The following is an 18,413-nucleotide window of genomic DNA, read 5'->3' on the forward strand; positions in this document are numbered from 1 at the left end:
AACAATCTGACAACAATCCGATAATAATAATAATATGGGTAAGAGAGTATATCACTCATCTGGTACCTGTTAGACTTAGCAAACAACCAATCATTATCTTCCTCTCACACACAAATCTTTATTGATGAAGAAATTTTTCAGTGGACTTGTTTTATATCATTAAACAGTAAAACAACTCTGAACAACTGGTTATTCTTATTTAATTCTTCTAATAATCAATCACACATAGCCCCCAAATGCCCTGGTACGGTCGTGAATGAGAAGAGTCAGCTCTCCCTCTCCAAATACTCTCACATGGCCACGCGTATATAGCCTCTGCTAGGGAAGTCCTACTCACTGCTTTCTCGCTCCACGGATGTTGTTTACGAAATTGAGAGGACGAAAAGCGAATGTCCGGCACTTTAACCGGGGTTGGTGGACATAGAGAGTCCACCTGGGGAAGTTGGAAAACCCTGATTCGAAACCAATGGTGCAAATGGGCTCCAGTATCCTGAAGGAACAAATGGCGTATAAACCAATTGTTGATCACCGGCTACCATGAGACTGCATCTCCTTACGTCGCTCCCCTCTCTTGTGGATCAAACCTTTAAGTCAAAGGCTCCGAGTGTGGCCCTCTAAGAAGCTCACCTGGTTCGGCTTGGGCACCCGGACAGTATCCCATCCCTCACTCAAATCGAATGATTTATGTGGCGCATATCTGTTTGGTGACTCCTTGTACTAATGTTTATATGTTTAAATAAATAAATAATATATAGACTGATAGTTTGGCTGAAAAATAAACAACAACAAAAAAACCCTAGTAGAATTATATATTGGTTTATATTGTAATTTTATACACAAACTTTTAAGTGAATTTCCATTGTAAATTATTGTTACTGTTTAAAAATTCATCAATAGATCAATATTGTCATTGTCAATTCTTTTGAAAGGGGAACAAAAACACCCAGAAAACAATATTGAAGAGGTTTATATTTATGAGAACCAATAAGATGAGTAAATCGATTTATTGTTACTAAATTAAAATCTTCAGTGTTTAAAGTGTACAAGACAGTCTCTAATGTTAATCAAATATTCTATCAATTGAATGGGCATTATGAATCAGAAAAAAGGACAAACCAAACAAGAACGTGTTAGTAACAAAAGATGAACAATATAAGATTGATTTTATTTGTTTTGTTGTTGTTGTTGTTTATATCATCCTTTAGCGATGAGATAATTACATGAAGTTATCATTAAATACGTATCCACTTGTTAATAGTTTTTATCCAGTTATTATCTCTTTTTATTTATCAATACAGCCATTAGGAGTATTATGATCTGTTTGAGGGGGGGGGGCGGGTAAAAACATCAAATATAAAAGCACATTAAAGAAATAGTTGTTTTATGATGAGTGAACACTATTGAAGAGTTTTGAAGTGAAATGATATGACTATAGAGTGTTCCAACATTTTCATTGACTACCTAGTTAGTCACTTCATAATCCACACTGTTCTTAGATTGAAAAATTGTTTGTTGATTTTTGTTCGTCTCTAAAAATATTCCTAAAGTTCTAGCGAGAAGCCATGCTCAGTGAAGTTCAACCATATACGGTATAGAAAAACATAATGAAACCTTTACTTCTATATTTTTTATTACCGTAAGTTTTAAACATCAGTGAAGCAATTTCATTGACTAAAACGAATAGTGGGTGATAGTTTATTGATTTAATTTGATGCTCTTATTCAATATACCGAAGTAACTCTGTACGGAATCGTATTCAAAAAAATTCAAGTCTCTGTATAAATGAACAGGTTAGCGGAAATTAAGGATTATCATTATTTCCAAGTTCAGTCGACTCGTAAAAACGTAAACTCTTTTCACTTGATATAAACCATCTTCAAAGTATAAATCACTTTACAAACTGACTTACCAAATATAAGGTTTAAGTACATTACTGATACACAATGAAACTTTAGGAATACTAGTTGGTAAACCCTGAACTATGGAATCAGTTATGCCCCAATAAAGGATATTAAACTGTACGTAGGTTTTAATGCAAATCGATTACAGTTTGATATGGTGAATATATGATAGTGTTCTGACAACGGTTAGTGGTTTAGCACTTGTTTAAACTTCACTGATGAGTACGCATTCCCGCACAAAGTCTAGAACTATGACAAAATGATCACCAATTCCTGACTGGTTTTCAATGACTTTCTAGACGAAATCATTGGCAGCAAAAAACTATTCTTTAAATTCGTAGTACAATGTACCCTATTAAACTGTTTTATTATTGATTAACTGGATTCGAAGAGACTAGACAGTAATGAGTTACAAATTTCTTAGGAATACTAATGTTATTTGTTCCTAAAAACAAAATCAGGAACAAACTCTGAGAGTATTATACAGAAATTGTATACTTAAGTTTTAAGTATACAAAAAGGATTATTTTGTTACATCACTCGGTTTTCACTCATCCATTTGGATAAATAGAGTTTTGGCATTATAGCTGATGTCAGTTCGTGATGAAAACCCTGAAATCTAATTTCTAACCTTAATCATCAACTGTAAATCATAATTCGAATTCCTCACACTAATTTCTAACTCTCATTTGGTCCTGGTTATTAAGTGGACACTCTCAAGGTTAATCTAGCGTCGCTCAAAGGTCGTCCATAAATTATAGTCTCACCAAATCGAAATAATTCACTTACTAGAAGTAATTTCCCTAAAACTTTTTCATAAATGATTCAATCAAACTATGTTTGTTTGATTTCCAAACATGCAAAGTTAATTATATAACCAGTTGAACATATAAACAATTAGAGAATTAACTGAATCATAGGAATACTGTGTAAATCATATATTTTTCCATTACTGAAACTCAACTAAGTAGGATGATTGTTTCAATCAACAAACTGATAATTCTCATCTATAGATGTTAATAAGAGAGAAAAAACGATTATCAAATGAAACCGCCCACTTACTTCACATAATAAAAGTATGAATGAGATATAAACTGCTATATCAACGTAATATGTTAAAAGTTGATGTAATGGTTTCAAGCATCCATTATGTACATTGGAATTTCTAAAACTGTTAGGACATGTATCACCTTGTATTTCAAGATTATCTTTAAATTGACAACATGGTAATGGATATTTCAAATGTGTATCTATTTATAGATAATAGAAAGAGTAAAATAAAAGAAAGAAAGAAAAAAACAAACAAACATAATCTATATACTTTTAAATCTTAAAGATTTTAATAAACACCAATCATAATTGGCATTTTGTTTTAAATCATCTGTGGCGCAAAATATAAACAAAAGTTTATAGACATTTTAATTGATGTTTATCAGTAAAATAGATAGCTGATTTGTTAATCTAAAGGAACTGATCTTTTAACTATATCCTATCAAACGGTACACATTAGTGCTGAATTATTTTGGTTATAAAAATGATAATCCAACACTAAACAGCTGAAATTTCATACACACATAGTTTCCTTTATCATTTTGAAAAGAGTAAGAATAAAAGATTCTAACAGAATAGCATGATCAGAAGGGGTTTGTGGAGATTTTAGAAATTTCACAGATTGAAATCATGAGTTAATTGAGGAGTCCCATGCTAGGACGAAACGGCCGTCCAGTGCTTCCAGGTTTTCCATGGTGGTTTAGCTTCAATTGACTCATGATTTCAGTCTGTGAGAATAGCATGAATTCATTTTATTTGATTTGGCTATCGTCAGCTACTTACAACTTGTGATATTTAAAAGTCACAGTTACATAATGGGTTTAAATTACTTACATGAAAGAGTTTGGTTGGAAGTTATATTGAAGACACATTAGTATAGTATAGCAAGGGTGTAAGTAAATTAAATAGACTGAATGTTGTAAATATATGTATCTTATGTGAAACAACATTCTACAATATTGACTGTGACAACAGTACAAACGGCCTAAAACAAATGATTATATAATGAGTAAACATTTATAGGAATATAGTGAATAGAGACCAGTTAATTAAAATAAGATTATTAATTTGGAAGATAGTTGAAATAAAACCCAATGATGTAATAAATGTAAGAAAGAGTTTAAAGGAAAAGAGAAAAAAACATTTTAGGATGTAGCGAAGGAATATTTGTCACCAAGGCAAGGAAAGATTAATAACCATTTCCTTTTGAACACACAAGTTTGATTTTTGACGCCTGATAGCAACGGCTTCAGCAAACTTCAGAAGACTGAAGTTTGGCTGCTTACCAATCACCATAAAAGATTGAAAGGCACCTACCTGATGTCCTGTATCCAAGAAGTGTTTGGTGATCGCACTGTTTAGAGTCTTTCCTTCTCTTGTTCTGAGGCTTTTTGGAACATGTTCAAGAAATCTAAGATATTTCTAAACAAAGATTTAGACGAGTGCCAAGCAGCAAGAAACCTTGGTCCAGGGTTTCCTGTTGACTACCTCCAACAACCATCTCATCTCAACATAGTACACACAATGTCGAGTCACCTAGACTAGTGACCACATTGCAACCTGGTCGATATCATTCGATCAACACTAAGAAGGACTTGACACACATGACATTGATCACCACCCAGTGATCAATCAATTGTGATAAAAAAAGCTGTTTAAATGCTCATTAGATGATGATTCACAAGATGTCACAAAATTAATCTACTAACAGTTTTTGAATAATAATAATAATTAAGTATAAATCAAATCAAAGATGTATAGTGGTTAGTCGTGGAATCAAGAATACGCGTTTTGTCTTATTTGGGACTCGTCAGCTAGATGTACCTGCATCACAGAGTTGGTGTTCACTCTGGATACATCCAGCTGACGAGTCCCAAATAGGTCGAAACGCGAGTCAAACTAGATTCCACTGCTAGCCACTATCCATCTTTGCTTATAATGCCTTTGAATTAAGGCAATATCGAAGCAGTTCGCATAGTATGCATATATGCCAATAAGAGACTGATCAATTGCAGTCCTAAATAACAATGGGAAGATGTAAGTAAACAACATCAAGTGAATTTATAAATTAAATCTTTAAAGTTTAATTTACATGTTACACCATTCCAAACATCCGTCCTGTTAAATTTAACTGGGTGGTAAAAATCACTTCCATTTCGGGCTCCACAACAATTTAACTGAAAAAGAACAGATTAAAAATCTGAACGGAAATTGACAAAAATTATTTACAGATTCGATAATATTTTAATCAAACTACAATCGTGAAGTTTACTAGTGAATAGCTTTCAGATGGATTATTAACGTTCAATATAGTGCAAATTCCCATTTTGCCATTTGGTAAATAAAGAAAGAACGAATTAAGCGAATTGAAAAGAAATTTCTTCGCTCAATTCGTTCCTTCTTTATTAACGTTCAGTTAACAAGACTTGACTAATGAACTACATTTATAAGACAGTAATCTATCAATAATTTTGATTGATTGAATTGACTGAATTGTGAAAAGCAAAATAATGAATTGCAATTGAAAGACTTCAATATGATGTGCTGGTTGTGATGACCAAATACATTGAGGCTTGATTGCGCATCATTTAGTTCTTTGTTTTATTTTTAAAATACGATGATTGTTTTCTATCGAAGCTATTCGGTTCTTCTAAGGTTTACAAATCATTCTCCAGGTGATAGATGTTTATGATACAACTTATTTTTGAACTTTATGAACATTGGATAACTATGAAGACCATTATTACTGTAGGTGTTACCTACGGTTCATAAATGCACAGTTGTGCATAGATGACAGTTTTGCATGATTAGTAAAATTTAAATGTAGGCTAGCTATTATTGAATGAACTATCCATTTAGCCAAGTTCACTGCTCACATCTTTTGAAACACTAATAAATCTTTAAAAGTTACATAGAATATTTATTTGGAATTTAACAGCACAATAACTTCTCTTGAAGTTTTATTTCGGTACCTGCTTCGGTTTGGGCACCCGGGTAGTATCTCAGCCTTCACACAAATCGAATGACTTATGTGATACATATCTATTTAGTGCCTCCTTGTAATAATGTTTATGTGTTTAGATAAGAATAAATAATTATGTTTATTTGGGTTACTAAAATGTTACGAAGTAATAGCCGAACAATACATTGAATCAATTCAATTTGTAATCTAAATCACTGACTGATTATCGTTAGACAAATATTAAAAACTAGGAAGCAATTGACACATGTATTGTCTCAATGTGAGATTATTCAGAAGTGAGGATGCACAAAATCACTAGAGATCAACTTAATGCTCTTAAAGCCTCAAGACAAGCAGTTAACTTTCAGATCATTGAGCTGATCTCTAAAGGATTGGATTTCTAACTTCAGTCACTTCGATCCCAGTAGTGGCAGTAGGTGAACATTGTTAAAATATCCCAAAATAAGACAAAATAACTGTCCATTGTTTTCTTATTTACAATGGTTATCTGAATAAAATTACTCAGTGACATAAATAATCTTTACAAACCTCTTATATTAACAAATATAATAATAAGTCTGGTAAATGCTATTCGATTTCTGTAAAAAATAAACACCTACCTTCATCATGATAAGACCCATTAAGATACTATTCGGATCACCACTGGAAATACTTATATAATCATGAATTGAATAATTCAAAAACTGAATTAGGAATGTATGAGGCTGTTATAAAACATACAAAAGGAAAAAAATAAAAAGGAAGAAAACTATGTTGGCGATTAAGATCAAACTAAATCCTGACTGAATTCATTATGATCACTGATCAATGGGATGTTTTGGTTTAAAAAAGAGTTTATTGATTAAAATAAACTTCTTAAAGTTCCCGTAGATAATAGAATCCTGTGACAGGTTAAAGGAATATATATATATATATATATATATATATATATATATATATATATATATATATATATATATATATATATATATATAGTAGTGAACATTTTCATTCTGAGTAGCAATAGAGGCCTATTCAAACTTGCATTGTCATCCTGGACAATGACGATCAATGTTCTTCAATTAAACCGTTTAACTAAGAGAAAATAACAATGGTCGAAACATCATAGCTGAGCTAAAAATCTTCTTTATCATCTAATAGTAATAATATAACTTTTTTATGTACATAGGAGCAAAAAATTGAATTTTTGACATTTCATAAGTTCATGTGAGGATCGGTAAAGCAAGAGCAGCATATCTACAACTGAAGAACATCTAGAACTCAAAACAATTGTCTGTCAACCAACAACTAATTCAGGATTTTCAATACAAATGTCAAGACAGTTGTACTGTATGGGGCGGAAACTTGGAGAACTACGAAAGCCAACATCCAGAACACACAAGTGTTTATTAACAGTTGTCTACGCAAAATACTTTCAATTAGTTGGTCAGACACTATCACCAACATCCTATTGTGAGAGAGAACAAACCAGATCCCAGTGGAGGAAAAAATCAGGAAGAAGCGTTGGATGTGGACAGGATGTACAATGAGAAAAGCACCCAACCGCGTTACAAGACAACTCCTCAGTTGAAATCCCCAAGGCCAAAGGAGAAGATGAGGACAAAAGAACACATTACGACGAGAAATGGAGACAGACATGAGAAGAATAAACAAGAATTGGATAGAACTAGAAAGGAAGGCCCAGGACAGAGTGGGTTGGAGAATGCTGGACGGCGGCCTGTGTTCCATTGGGAGTAACAGGCTTAAGTATGTGAGTAATCACTTCTTTACTATAATTAAGCACTCAGTACTGAATTGAGTATTCCTTATTACTACCATTAGTTATTATTATTACCACACATACAATATTCATCAAGTTCTTTTTACTGGTATTTTATCCCAGTGGTCTTCTAACTAGTGCTCATTAATGGCGCAACAGAATACTGAGTAATACTGGGATCAGCGTACAGTACCTGACATACATTTTATGTCTTTTCATAATGCTGTGAATTTTCATTGACCAACGAGGCTTTACATGCATGAAGCACATACCAGTCACTAGTAACTGTGAATGTACAGTATTGGTTAGAATTACAGTTCATCAGAATATATATGGGCGGAAAAATTAAAATACGTCACCAATTCAATAAGTGAATATTTGTTGACTGAGTTATTTCTTGAGAAACAGATTTCACTTACAAATTGGTTGGCTTTACATGTCACGAATTCGCACTACAAATTCGAAAGATTTATCTTTAACTTAATCACTAGTGAAGTCGCAAATTCTTTGCAATTGAGATTATAAACAGTTTAATTAAGACTCAATGATGTGAAGATACCACATTTAGATAAAAATTGAAAAATTTAAAGCCCAATCTCGTATTGGTCGAGGGCGACAAGTGCTGCGAAGTCTCTCCCCAAGACAAGTTAAATACATCATAGTACCTGCATTACCAATCACCTGTAGTTGAACCCAGTTCTGGATGAAAATCACCTTTAAACTTAACAGAAAAGCATCTCCAAAAAATTTAAAAATTTACTTATGGTATAATAGAATAGTTTACTGATTACCGTAAAAAGACAATAGTTGAGTTTGATTTAAAGAATGGGGTTATTAATCTACAGAGGTTTAATAATACTGTGGCGCATGCTACTTATGTCTGTCGACATAAATAGTATGTAACACCAATCAGAACTCAAAATGTATGACATCAAAAGGCTAAGAAGTTCGAGTTGAGAAAAACAGAAAAAGAAATAGGAAGGAATTGTGAATTGTAAGAATTAAATAGAATATAAAGGACAATTGATGGAAGGTTTGCAACAAAGCATCTAATGTACAGTTGTCATATTCTGTAATTTCATATATGAAATAATAAATTAATTGTCTTCACCTAAGTTCTCATCCATTACAATATAAGTGAGACTATAATTTATGGACGACCTGTGAGACTGACCTTGAGAGTGTCCACTTAATAATCAGGACCAAATGAGGGTTATAAACCAGTGTGAGAAATTACAATTATAATCTACAGTTGATGATTAAAGTTAGAAATTAGATTTCGGGTTTTCATCACGAACTGACATCAGTTAAAATGCCAAAACTCTATTTATTCAAATGGATGAGTGAATTTCACGCCAAAATCCGAGACCTATTATCTTAAACGTGATTGGTTCTTTCATAAATTATAGTCTCACCAGTAAAGCTTGTATTCATCAAAAGGTTTGCTTTGAGTCTCATCATTACCGTTGATAGTGAAGTAGATCACAAAGATGGAAAGAGACGGAAGATACACAGAGAGAAAGGGAGAGAATATTAATATTCATTATGTGTACATTTAAAAATATGATACTGTGTAAATAATAACAACTGACATCATCAGAATTGATGCCGAATCGTTTCATATTTATTTATTTGTTTAATTTACAAAAAAAAGAAGATCAGTTACATCAACCTGTATGTTCTCATCATACATTTAATAAAATTTATTTAAGAAATTCATTGCTTTCATCTTAATGTAGAAGTTAAATGGTTGATTGCATTAAGCTAATCTATTGTCTTCAAATCATTGAAAGAAATCTTAAGTCATTCAGTGATATAAGACATAGCACATTATACACTGTGATCCATAAAATTCAGTTAGGACTATGATCAGGGTATAACATTAGTTACTAACATGTGGTATAAGAATCTATCTGTAGGATCGATGTCGAATCCTTTCTAATTGTTGATTTGTAGAAAAACTTTAAACTGTTGTTCATACTAAATTCACTTGATGTCGTTTTTACTTGTATCTCCCCATTGTTATTTAGGACAGTAATTGATCAGTCTCTCGTTGGCATATGTGAATCCTATGCGGACTTCTTCAATATTGCCTTAGATCACAAGGTTTATAAACAAAGATGGATAGTTGTTCATGATAATTATTCTTATTCCCAACAAAATGTCATATAAAGGGACTTCTCAAATGACTAGTTCTCGCAATGTGAACCATCAAATTACGAATTATTGTAATCGTAAAGCAGCCGAAATGGTTTGGTTTTTGAGCTCATATGGTGTAAGTGTGTCCTTCATTCTTATTAGTTCAACACTACAAGTAAACTCAATAATTCTTGGATCTCAGTAATTCTTCAAGTGAATATCAAAATGTGACGAAATTCAAACTATGTAGTTGAATTCTAAGAGCTTATAGAATTATTGATTCGTGTCTTTTCCCTACTCTTTTTCAAAATCGATTTGATGACATTGCTCAGAATAGGTCACTATAACAAAGATCTATTCTTTTCATTCCACACATTTGCTTGTGTTTCTCGAATAAAAATGTTCACCCTCCCCATCGTTTCTACTACTCTCGATAATGTTATTCCTTCTACTACCATGTAATTTTCCTATATAGTTTTATCATCTTGTTCCGAAGTTGCGGGGCAACGTGAACCGATGATAATACATGTCAGGTCCTGAGTTATAAATGATTGACTATTTAAGAGTCAATCTGAATATCTATTAAGAATTGGAACTAAATAACAAGTAAAAAACCAATAATAATTATTTGTGGAATCACGATAATAACTGGTGGGCAAAAGTGAAATTTTGATTTCGGTCATCAGTAACATTATATTTAGACTCGGTTACTTTTATTGATGCTATGACTATTACTCACATTACTATTACTAATGCTACTAATATTACTACACTGACTTCTTTTTCATCCAAATTATCAGTTTTATCTCACTATGCCAATGTAAAATATGATAGCTTAAATTGATGTATATTAGCCTCAGGCCGCACTGTGATTATGATTATATTATTGAAACAGTAGCAATAGTTACTGTGCGCTTTAAAATTTAATAGCCCAAGAGGTAAATTACATATCCAGACACTGTTTAGAAGAGCTAAAACCCACTATAGTACTTTCTTCATTGAAGAAGCACATTTTCCATAAGAATGACTATACCTACAACCTTATCAAAAGATGTTTATATAATGATATTACAAAACTAATCCCGGACAACAAGAAAAAGATCCCACTATCAGATCCGAGTAAGGTCTCCAAAAGCATTACAAGGATTCTGAAGGTCTTTAGGATCAACGTTGTTTACTAATCAGCATAATCACTTCATTCTGCTTTATGCATATCAAAATACATAATAGCAAAGATGACAAATTAAAAATCTATAAATAAAATGATACAAACTGTGATAAATATTGCATTGGACAAAACAAGCGTTCATTTCATTTAGGCAGAAATGAACATGGATTAGCTATGAAACATCATGGTATGCTACCACTGAAATCAGTGTATTCAGACAACAACGGACATGAATTTGTTTCATGAAATATTGAAATTCTGGATAGGGATACTCTGAGAGTCTTAGAGGATTCTTAGCAGCATAACCTTCAGATGAATTAGCAACTAACAGGCACATCGATGTAAAGTTAACTAATCACAAAGTCAAAGACCAAGCGATAAAGACAGTCAACGTGAATACAAGTACAAATGAATTCAGGATGATCAAAAATAGTAATTGAGGAATAAGTGAAAATCTCAATTTTCGCATAAAATAAGAGATCGAATCATCTAGCTGAGAGAAGTATAAGTTTAGAAAGACATATTATTCAATAGGCAAAGAAAAAAAGTTGATATTGTTCCCTTTTTTATATTTTCATGACTTACGACTTGTTTTCTTGCAAAATAAACGATCAATATAATGATATGTGTAATAATGATGATAGAAATGGCTGTAATGTACTAAAATTTAAAAAAAAAGAAGATTTAACCAGATTTTAGACCATTCTTGTTGATATAGCAACAAAAGAACCCCTCATATATGTATATGAAGTTTAAGAAAATGGTTACATAATCTGAAGAGTTGACTAATTATATTTTGTCTATGTATTATTATTTCTGAAAAGGCACAGTTGTTATATTATTTGTATTGAATTGCTAGAGATTACAACTTACAAATTAGTCACTTATCAACGTTGATCAATTCAATTATTATCAATGGATATCATATCATTATTAACCATATTGGAGGGGAAATAGATGTGGATGATAGTCACTGATTGAAATTTGAAATCTATACTGTTAAATCATTAAAAGAATTTGTAGATTCATATCTTGTAATTTATTCCGTTTAAATATGAATTTAGCTTTCTTTTGCTCAGTTTCCATTATTGTTAGCCACCCGTTGTTGTTTTTTTGTGTGTGCTTAGAAACACTCTGTTATCCTATTAATTTACTTACGTTTTAGTATAGTATTTTGTTATTCTGTGCCTAACAGTATTATATATGTATTTATATACGAGAGTTGTACGCTAGGTAATCTTAAAAGACCGATTAACATCACCAACGGTAGAATTCAAACTACTTTTGCAAATCAATGAATCTTGATTTTTGTTGGTGGAGTAAATATTCTGAACAATGTATAACTTCTGTCTTCAGTTCACGAGTGGGATACATGTTATAACTTGTAGCCATGTGTCCTAATAATATATGATGTAATGATACCGCCAATTAGAGAACAGTGATTTATCGACTGGACCAATCACGCATAAAACTCGTACGAGCGGTCTACAGTCATTATCGGTCCTTCTTCCTACCTAGTCATGCCTGTTGAGTTCAGAACACCAATCCACAGCTCCGCGATATGAATCATGTATTTCAAACATACTGGGTTTATGTATAAACCAGACAGACCACATCACCACACCACAAAATAGGGAACAACATTTGTACGCGATCTAGCCAGAAGTGGCTGTGAATGTGGGGGACTGTAATTACTAGACTGTGTATAACTCAAGAACGGTAAATCGTATGATAACAGTTCATGGATCAAAATAAATCTTTTACACAGAGGAACATGAATATGTATATTTTAGTTACTTAGCCATTATACAATAAAAATATATGTATAGTATTAGACCATAAATAGATCCCAACAGTCACCATCCTTTATTCTAGTCGGGATATAACAATACACTTTTTTATTGTTACCCAAGTCAGCGTTCGGAATTGTTCATTTGATACACAAACGTATCAAGTAGCATGTTAGCTGAAAGACAAAGTTTTTCGTTTAAATTCTAAAAGTATTGTGGAGAGCCATAGAATTTGACGAAATAACCATCAAGCGCTCTTTGGTTTCCAAACATTACGCTGTTAATATCATCCTGTAAACCTCCTGTTTTATTAAGTATTCAACACTTGGTTACGTTTTATATCATTACATACTAATTAACAATAATATGTTCCTCATTATTTCAATAGACTAAAACAATGTACTTACAATTTTTAAACATAATGAACTTTTACAACATGATCCCAAAATTCCAGCGATACAAATTATAAGTATAATCAAACCAATAGCAAATATAGGTCGACTGTAATGACCTGATAAAAACAAAAAAAATATATTAAAATGAATGTTAGATTAAACATTGATCTATTTTTGTAGAACTATACTTATGTAAAAGCGTAACAAAAGTTATATGGTGTAAAGCGGTCGTTCGCTGATACTCAACTCAATGTTATTTTGTTTTGTTCCAACAGTTGCTAAGAATAACTCATCAATCATTTTTGTAAAGCAACAATTAGTAGCTAAGCGAGGAGTCAGATGACCAGAAGAAAGATTGTACTTCTTGGGCAGTTCTCAATAAAAAGGTTTTTGTCATCTCGAAAAGAACCTACATTCTTAAAAAATCAATCAATTGTTCGGTTTAGTACTTACTGTTAATGGAATAAAAGATGGAAAATAATATTGAAAATTAAAGTCCAAATAGTAATAGAAAATGAAGATATCTGTCCATTGGTGATTTATTTTGAGCCTTACCATCTTATTTTCTCAACCATAAACTATAATTACCACGTAAACCTCGAGCACAAAGTCCATATCTTCGTCAGTAACACTTAATTAAAGACATTCACAATCACATTACCAGAAGTGTGAATATCTATCCTGACTTCAAACTACCGTTTCACAGTTAAGAAGTAACACAAAACTAATTGTTGAATAACACAGTGGCTCTTTGATTCACGGATGTATGTTTTGGTTCTGCCATAGATAAAGCGTGGTAACAAGTATAATCTCACAGTAGTCTTTTAACCACCCTATTCGTCACTGTAAAGACAAAAGCTGTATTATCTTACCATAGATGAATAAATTACGTTCAATTGTGTGAGTTCCCACTTCTTCCATTAGATGTAAGACGTATGATATCGAACCATATAAAAGGTTGGATGGAATTCTTCATAATTTGTATGATGAACAGTAGTTCAGTCTAATGGGTTATCTTGCTATATCTATCCCATTTTTGTTTACTCAGTGCTTCTCATTCAAAAAGTCTTTCAACTTTATGAACCTGATTAAATATTTCAATTCCAGATAAAGGTACTCATTCAATCATTTCATTAGTGGTCTTATCTTTGAAAGTTAGGTTAATTGGTATTTTGAGATCGATTTCGCTAGAAAAATTATTGATCCCGTTCCAACTGCTTGAATTGTCCCATTACAATAATAATACCGATATTAATACAACTACTGATATTAATTACATTATGATTGAATATGCTAGAAAGAGTAGATCCGTAGTTTATTGTTTGACTACTTCATAAGTCTTTTTGGGATGGTGTCTGATTAAATCTTGGCATGGATTCGAAAGGCCATCTTGGCCTCCGATAATTCACGTCACTTTCGGATCAGACTAGACTTACATTTGCCAACCAAAAGAGAAGCTTACTGTGCGGACGTTCACCTTGTTCTATTTTATGGATGTGAAACGTACTCTCTAAAAATACACAATATTGTAGGCTACTAGTGTTTAATCAAATGTCTTCTATGCATTGTTTGAGTACGTTGGGACCATTTACTGAACAATTTTGAGGATAATAGATGAATGTAGTAAATCGGTTGATAAGATTGTGAATGTTCATCAACTGAGATGGTTAAGACATGTACTAAGCATGTCCCTACGTTGAAACTTGACGTTCGCTTGTGTAAGAATAATTCGGGAGAAAACCGTGGGCTCCCAAATCAAGACATACTGTCGGTATCAATCAATGTTAAACTAAGTCATTTTGTATCAGAACTTTCGTCAAAATTTGAACGAATAGTTTAACAGTATCTGGGTGCTGTGTTAAGGTAAAACACTAAAAAGGAAGAATATTTTTGTAAAATTTCAGCCATTGAATTTTAAGTATATCTAGCGTCTCGCTCAGAAAACTGGTTCAAGCTAATTCAAGGAAACATAACCGAACATCAGAATTATTGAATATAAATAAATACGTGGTTCTCCGGTTAACTGTGTACTAAATAGGTCACCCAATCATGGTAGCAATGTTTAAAATAAGTATTTGCTGTAGGGCATATGAGAAATGTAGTGTGTAACGAAAAGTCATTTTGGTAAGTGTAAACTACCTGGTTGTGATCCGAGCAATTATCATATCTGATGGCTTTGAACTTTTGGTGACATGACTAAGAATCAGTTTCAATGTCCCAGATGCATTCATTCATTTTCTTCACTAAAATATACTTTAAACCTTTTATTCTACTATCTTAGTATACATCAAGATTATGCCATCTCACTGAGCTTATGTTGTCTGAAAACTTGAACCGATGCATATATATGACATGTCATACGTTGCTTACGACTGACTGACTGATTAGTTTAGTAGCTAAAGCACTCAACTTCAAACTAACAAGTTACAGGTTTATACATTACTTCATTTATTTTGATTTAGACCACTGAATAGTATAATTAATTACATTTTAATTAGTTCTAGAAAAAGCAGCTTACCACTCATTTTTAATGTGGCATCAGCAATAGTTTGTTCAATGGATGAATTTGATAAATTCATTTTCTCAAGATATCTACCCCATATTTCACCAAATGTTCGTGTAGTTGCAGATCTTGAAAAGGTCATTAAACCACCAATTATAGCTAAGGCTAATCCAACTATCTACAGAATTGAATAGAAATAAATTAAAAATAGAATAAATTATACTATGAAACTTTTAAAACAAATAATTCATCATTGTAACATTGAGTCAAATACATGAGTGATGATTTTAATTGTCGACTTAGAAGTGGTATTCTCTGCAGTAAACATAAACTTTCAATAATTCTACAAAGATTGAACAGGAGAAAATAATATCGCCTATTCACCCACCATCCCCTACTTAGTTACGCCCGTTACCCTCGTGGAGGAGCATAGGCCACCCATCAGCATTCTCCATCGAACTCTGTCCTTTCCGGTTGCGATTAATCGTTCTTATGTCTGCTTCCAATTCCAGACGCAGTGTATTCTTCGACCTTCCTCTTTTTCGTCCTCCTTCAGCACTCCAAGTGAGCACTCACCTCGTGATGCAGTTTGATGGTTTTCGAAATGTATGTCCTACCCAATACCCACGTCGATGATGCTGTGCGTGTACGTGAAATTTTCTACCTGTTCGAGAGTTTCTCCATCGAGTGTGATTTGGTCGGTGTTCTCCCTGTTGTATTCGAGGATCTTGGTTTTTTTCCTTGTGTATGTTGAGGCTTACTGTTGCATAGGCTGCTGCTACACTGGTTAATTTATCATCTCATGGGAAAATAATTTCAGACCAACACAGGACATTCGCATACTGTTTAGAAGTCTCAATTTAGGATAAACTAATCATGTAGTACATTCTAGTTCTTGATGTTCTATCCCACCCTAGCTTTTATCAGTCAACCGGATTCCACCACAATATACTTTTGGTTAATAAAATCAGCTTATTCCTTTCCTATGATCCTTTATAAATTTATAAAGCTTTTGTCACAATTAGCGTCATTAAGGCTGGAAATATCCAATTAATTAAGAATTAGCATACTGGATGTCTAATCGATAAGCTTATAATAATAATCACTTTTATTATTATTGTTATCCAGTAAAACAAGTATAAATGAAGCTTATTTAAGTATGATCCAATCATATGTTACCCAATCTTTCGGTAGAAATTTTACACTAAACATTATGGTGTCTCAGTAAAGGAGTTGATAAATCACCAGTTTCAGTTAATGGTTTTCTACTATAACAAATGGATGTACTATCGAGCATTGTTTATTTGTTTAACATCTCAATATTATTAACTTATCATGGATGAGAGTGAATAACGAAAAGTAAACACCAATACTTCGTAATAATCTGAGTAATTTCTAATGTAACATTTTACACACTGTGTATAACTAAAGTATACAGCTGCAAATATGCTGACACGAACACATTCGTGGCATTTACTTACAAAATAGCTTTGATTCATGTAATGTAGGGTTACAGTAACTCGAACAGAGTGGTCAAAATATTCAAGTTTTCTTTCATAGCTTAGGCCAAGTCTTAAGGATTAGATTCATGACAATCTGACTGCTCTTAACTTCTTATTTTATCTATTTCTATATTTGTCAGTAACTCATGTGCTCATAAGTAGTTCTTCAACGAGTTTGACACTTATCCCACTTGATAGCTAGCATTGGAATCCAAGACGTGAGTTTCACTTTATTATGGACTCGTCAACTAAGTATCCCTGCATTACAGGGTTGATATTCACTCTGAGACTCGAATTTCACTCCAAACATTGTCACTTAGCTACCTGTCTCAATTATCCCAAAACAAACCCATTGAAATATCAATTATTGCCTAAAACACATAGTATACATGCAAAATGGTCAACTATTTGCAGTCTTACTATGTTCCCAATCCTCAGTTTTAATACACCACAGCAAATGGGTTCATCATTTCATAACGACAATGAAAAATGTCTTTTCCATAACTCAAAATCAGAAATATATTGTATTCACTTACCCCAACTATAACGTTCACAGAAAACAATACAAGTGTAAATAGTATGTTTGCCATTATTTAATCTAGATGAATTTAATAAAATGTCTTTTATATTAATATTTGTAAAAACAATAAACATGATAGAATAAAATCTTAATTCAAAAAGGGGAAATGGACCGCTGTAGCATAGAATACATTCAAGCTCGAATCAAAAAAACTTTACTATCGAATAAATTCAACTGCGATCCCTTTAACAAACACTTAAACAATAGACACTTTAGGATTGTTCATTCAGAGGGATAAATTACAATTTCATGAAATATCATTACGAATAATCACAATCATTCGTTAATTTTTCCTCAATGTTTATTTTTTTATCAAATCTGTTAGATTTTTTAAACAAAGATGGATAGTGGCTAGCAGTGGAGTTCAGGACGCACGTTTCATCCTATTTGGGACTCGTCAGTTGGATGTATCTGCAATCATAGAGTTGATGTTCACTCTGGGACTGGAACACAGTACCTTTCGTTAGCTATTATCCATCTTTGGTTATAATGCATGTGATCTAAAGCAATATCAAAGCAGTCTGCACAGGATGTGCATATGCCAATATGAGACTGATCACTTGTAGATCTAAATAACAATCGAAAGATACAAGTAAACAACATCAATTGTGAATGTAAGATCTTTTGTTAGAAATCCTCTGTT

General features: G+C 32.5%; 1 protein-coding gene across 1 annotated transcript; it reads right to left on the bottom strand.

Annotated features, from left to right (window-relative positions):
* Positions 1–794: 794 nt before the first annotated feature.
* MS3_00009591 (uncharacterized protein) lies at positions 795–18,064 on the bottom strand. Its single transcript, XM_035731297.2, has 8 exons — positions 17,727–18,064; positions 15,704–15,866; positions 13,198–13,301; positions 11,586–11,660; positions 6,534–6,638; positions 5,044–5,128; positions 2,964–3,151; positions 795–1,317 (listed from the first exon to the last, which is right to left on the bottom strand). The coding sequence occupies exons 1-8, from the start codon at positions 17,778–17,780 to the stop codon at positions 1,273–1,275; spliced, it is 819 nt and encodes a 272-aa protein (XP_035588153.2). The 5' UTR covers positions 17,781–18,064; the 3' UTR covers positions 795–1,272.
* Positions 18,065–18,413: the final 349 nt, after the last annotated feature.

The sequence above is a fragment of the Schistosoma haematobium genome, chromosome 7 (genome assembly GCF_000699445.3).
Source record: "Schistosoma haematobium chromosome 7, whole genome shotgun sequence".
In the NCBI taxonomy this organism is placed as follows: Eukaryota; Metazoa; Platyhelminthes; class Trematoda; order Strigeidida; family Schistosomatidae; genus Schistosoma; species Schistosoma haematobium.

What these genes read in the sequence shown, in the direction of transcription:
- MS3_00009591 (XM_035731297.2), bottom strand. Translation starts at nt 17,780, where the DNA reads ATGGCAAACATACTATTTACACTTGTATTGTTTTCTGTGAACGTTATA. An exon ending in TGCCACATTAAAAATGAGTG is followed by an intron (nt 13,302 to 15,703) that starts GTAAGCTGCTTT and finishes TGTTTTTATCAG; the next exon opens with GTCATTACAGTCGACCTATA. An exon ending in TGGGTCTTATCATGATGAAG is followed by an intron (nt 5,129 to 6,533) that starts GTAGGTGTTTAT and finishes GTTCTTTTTCAG; the next exon opens with TTAAATTGTTGTGGAGCCCG.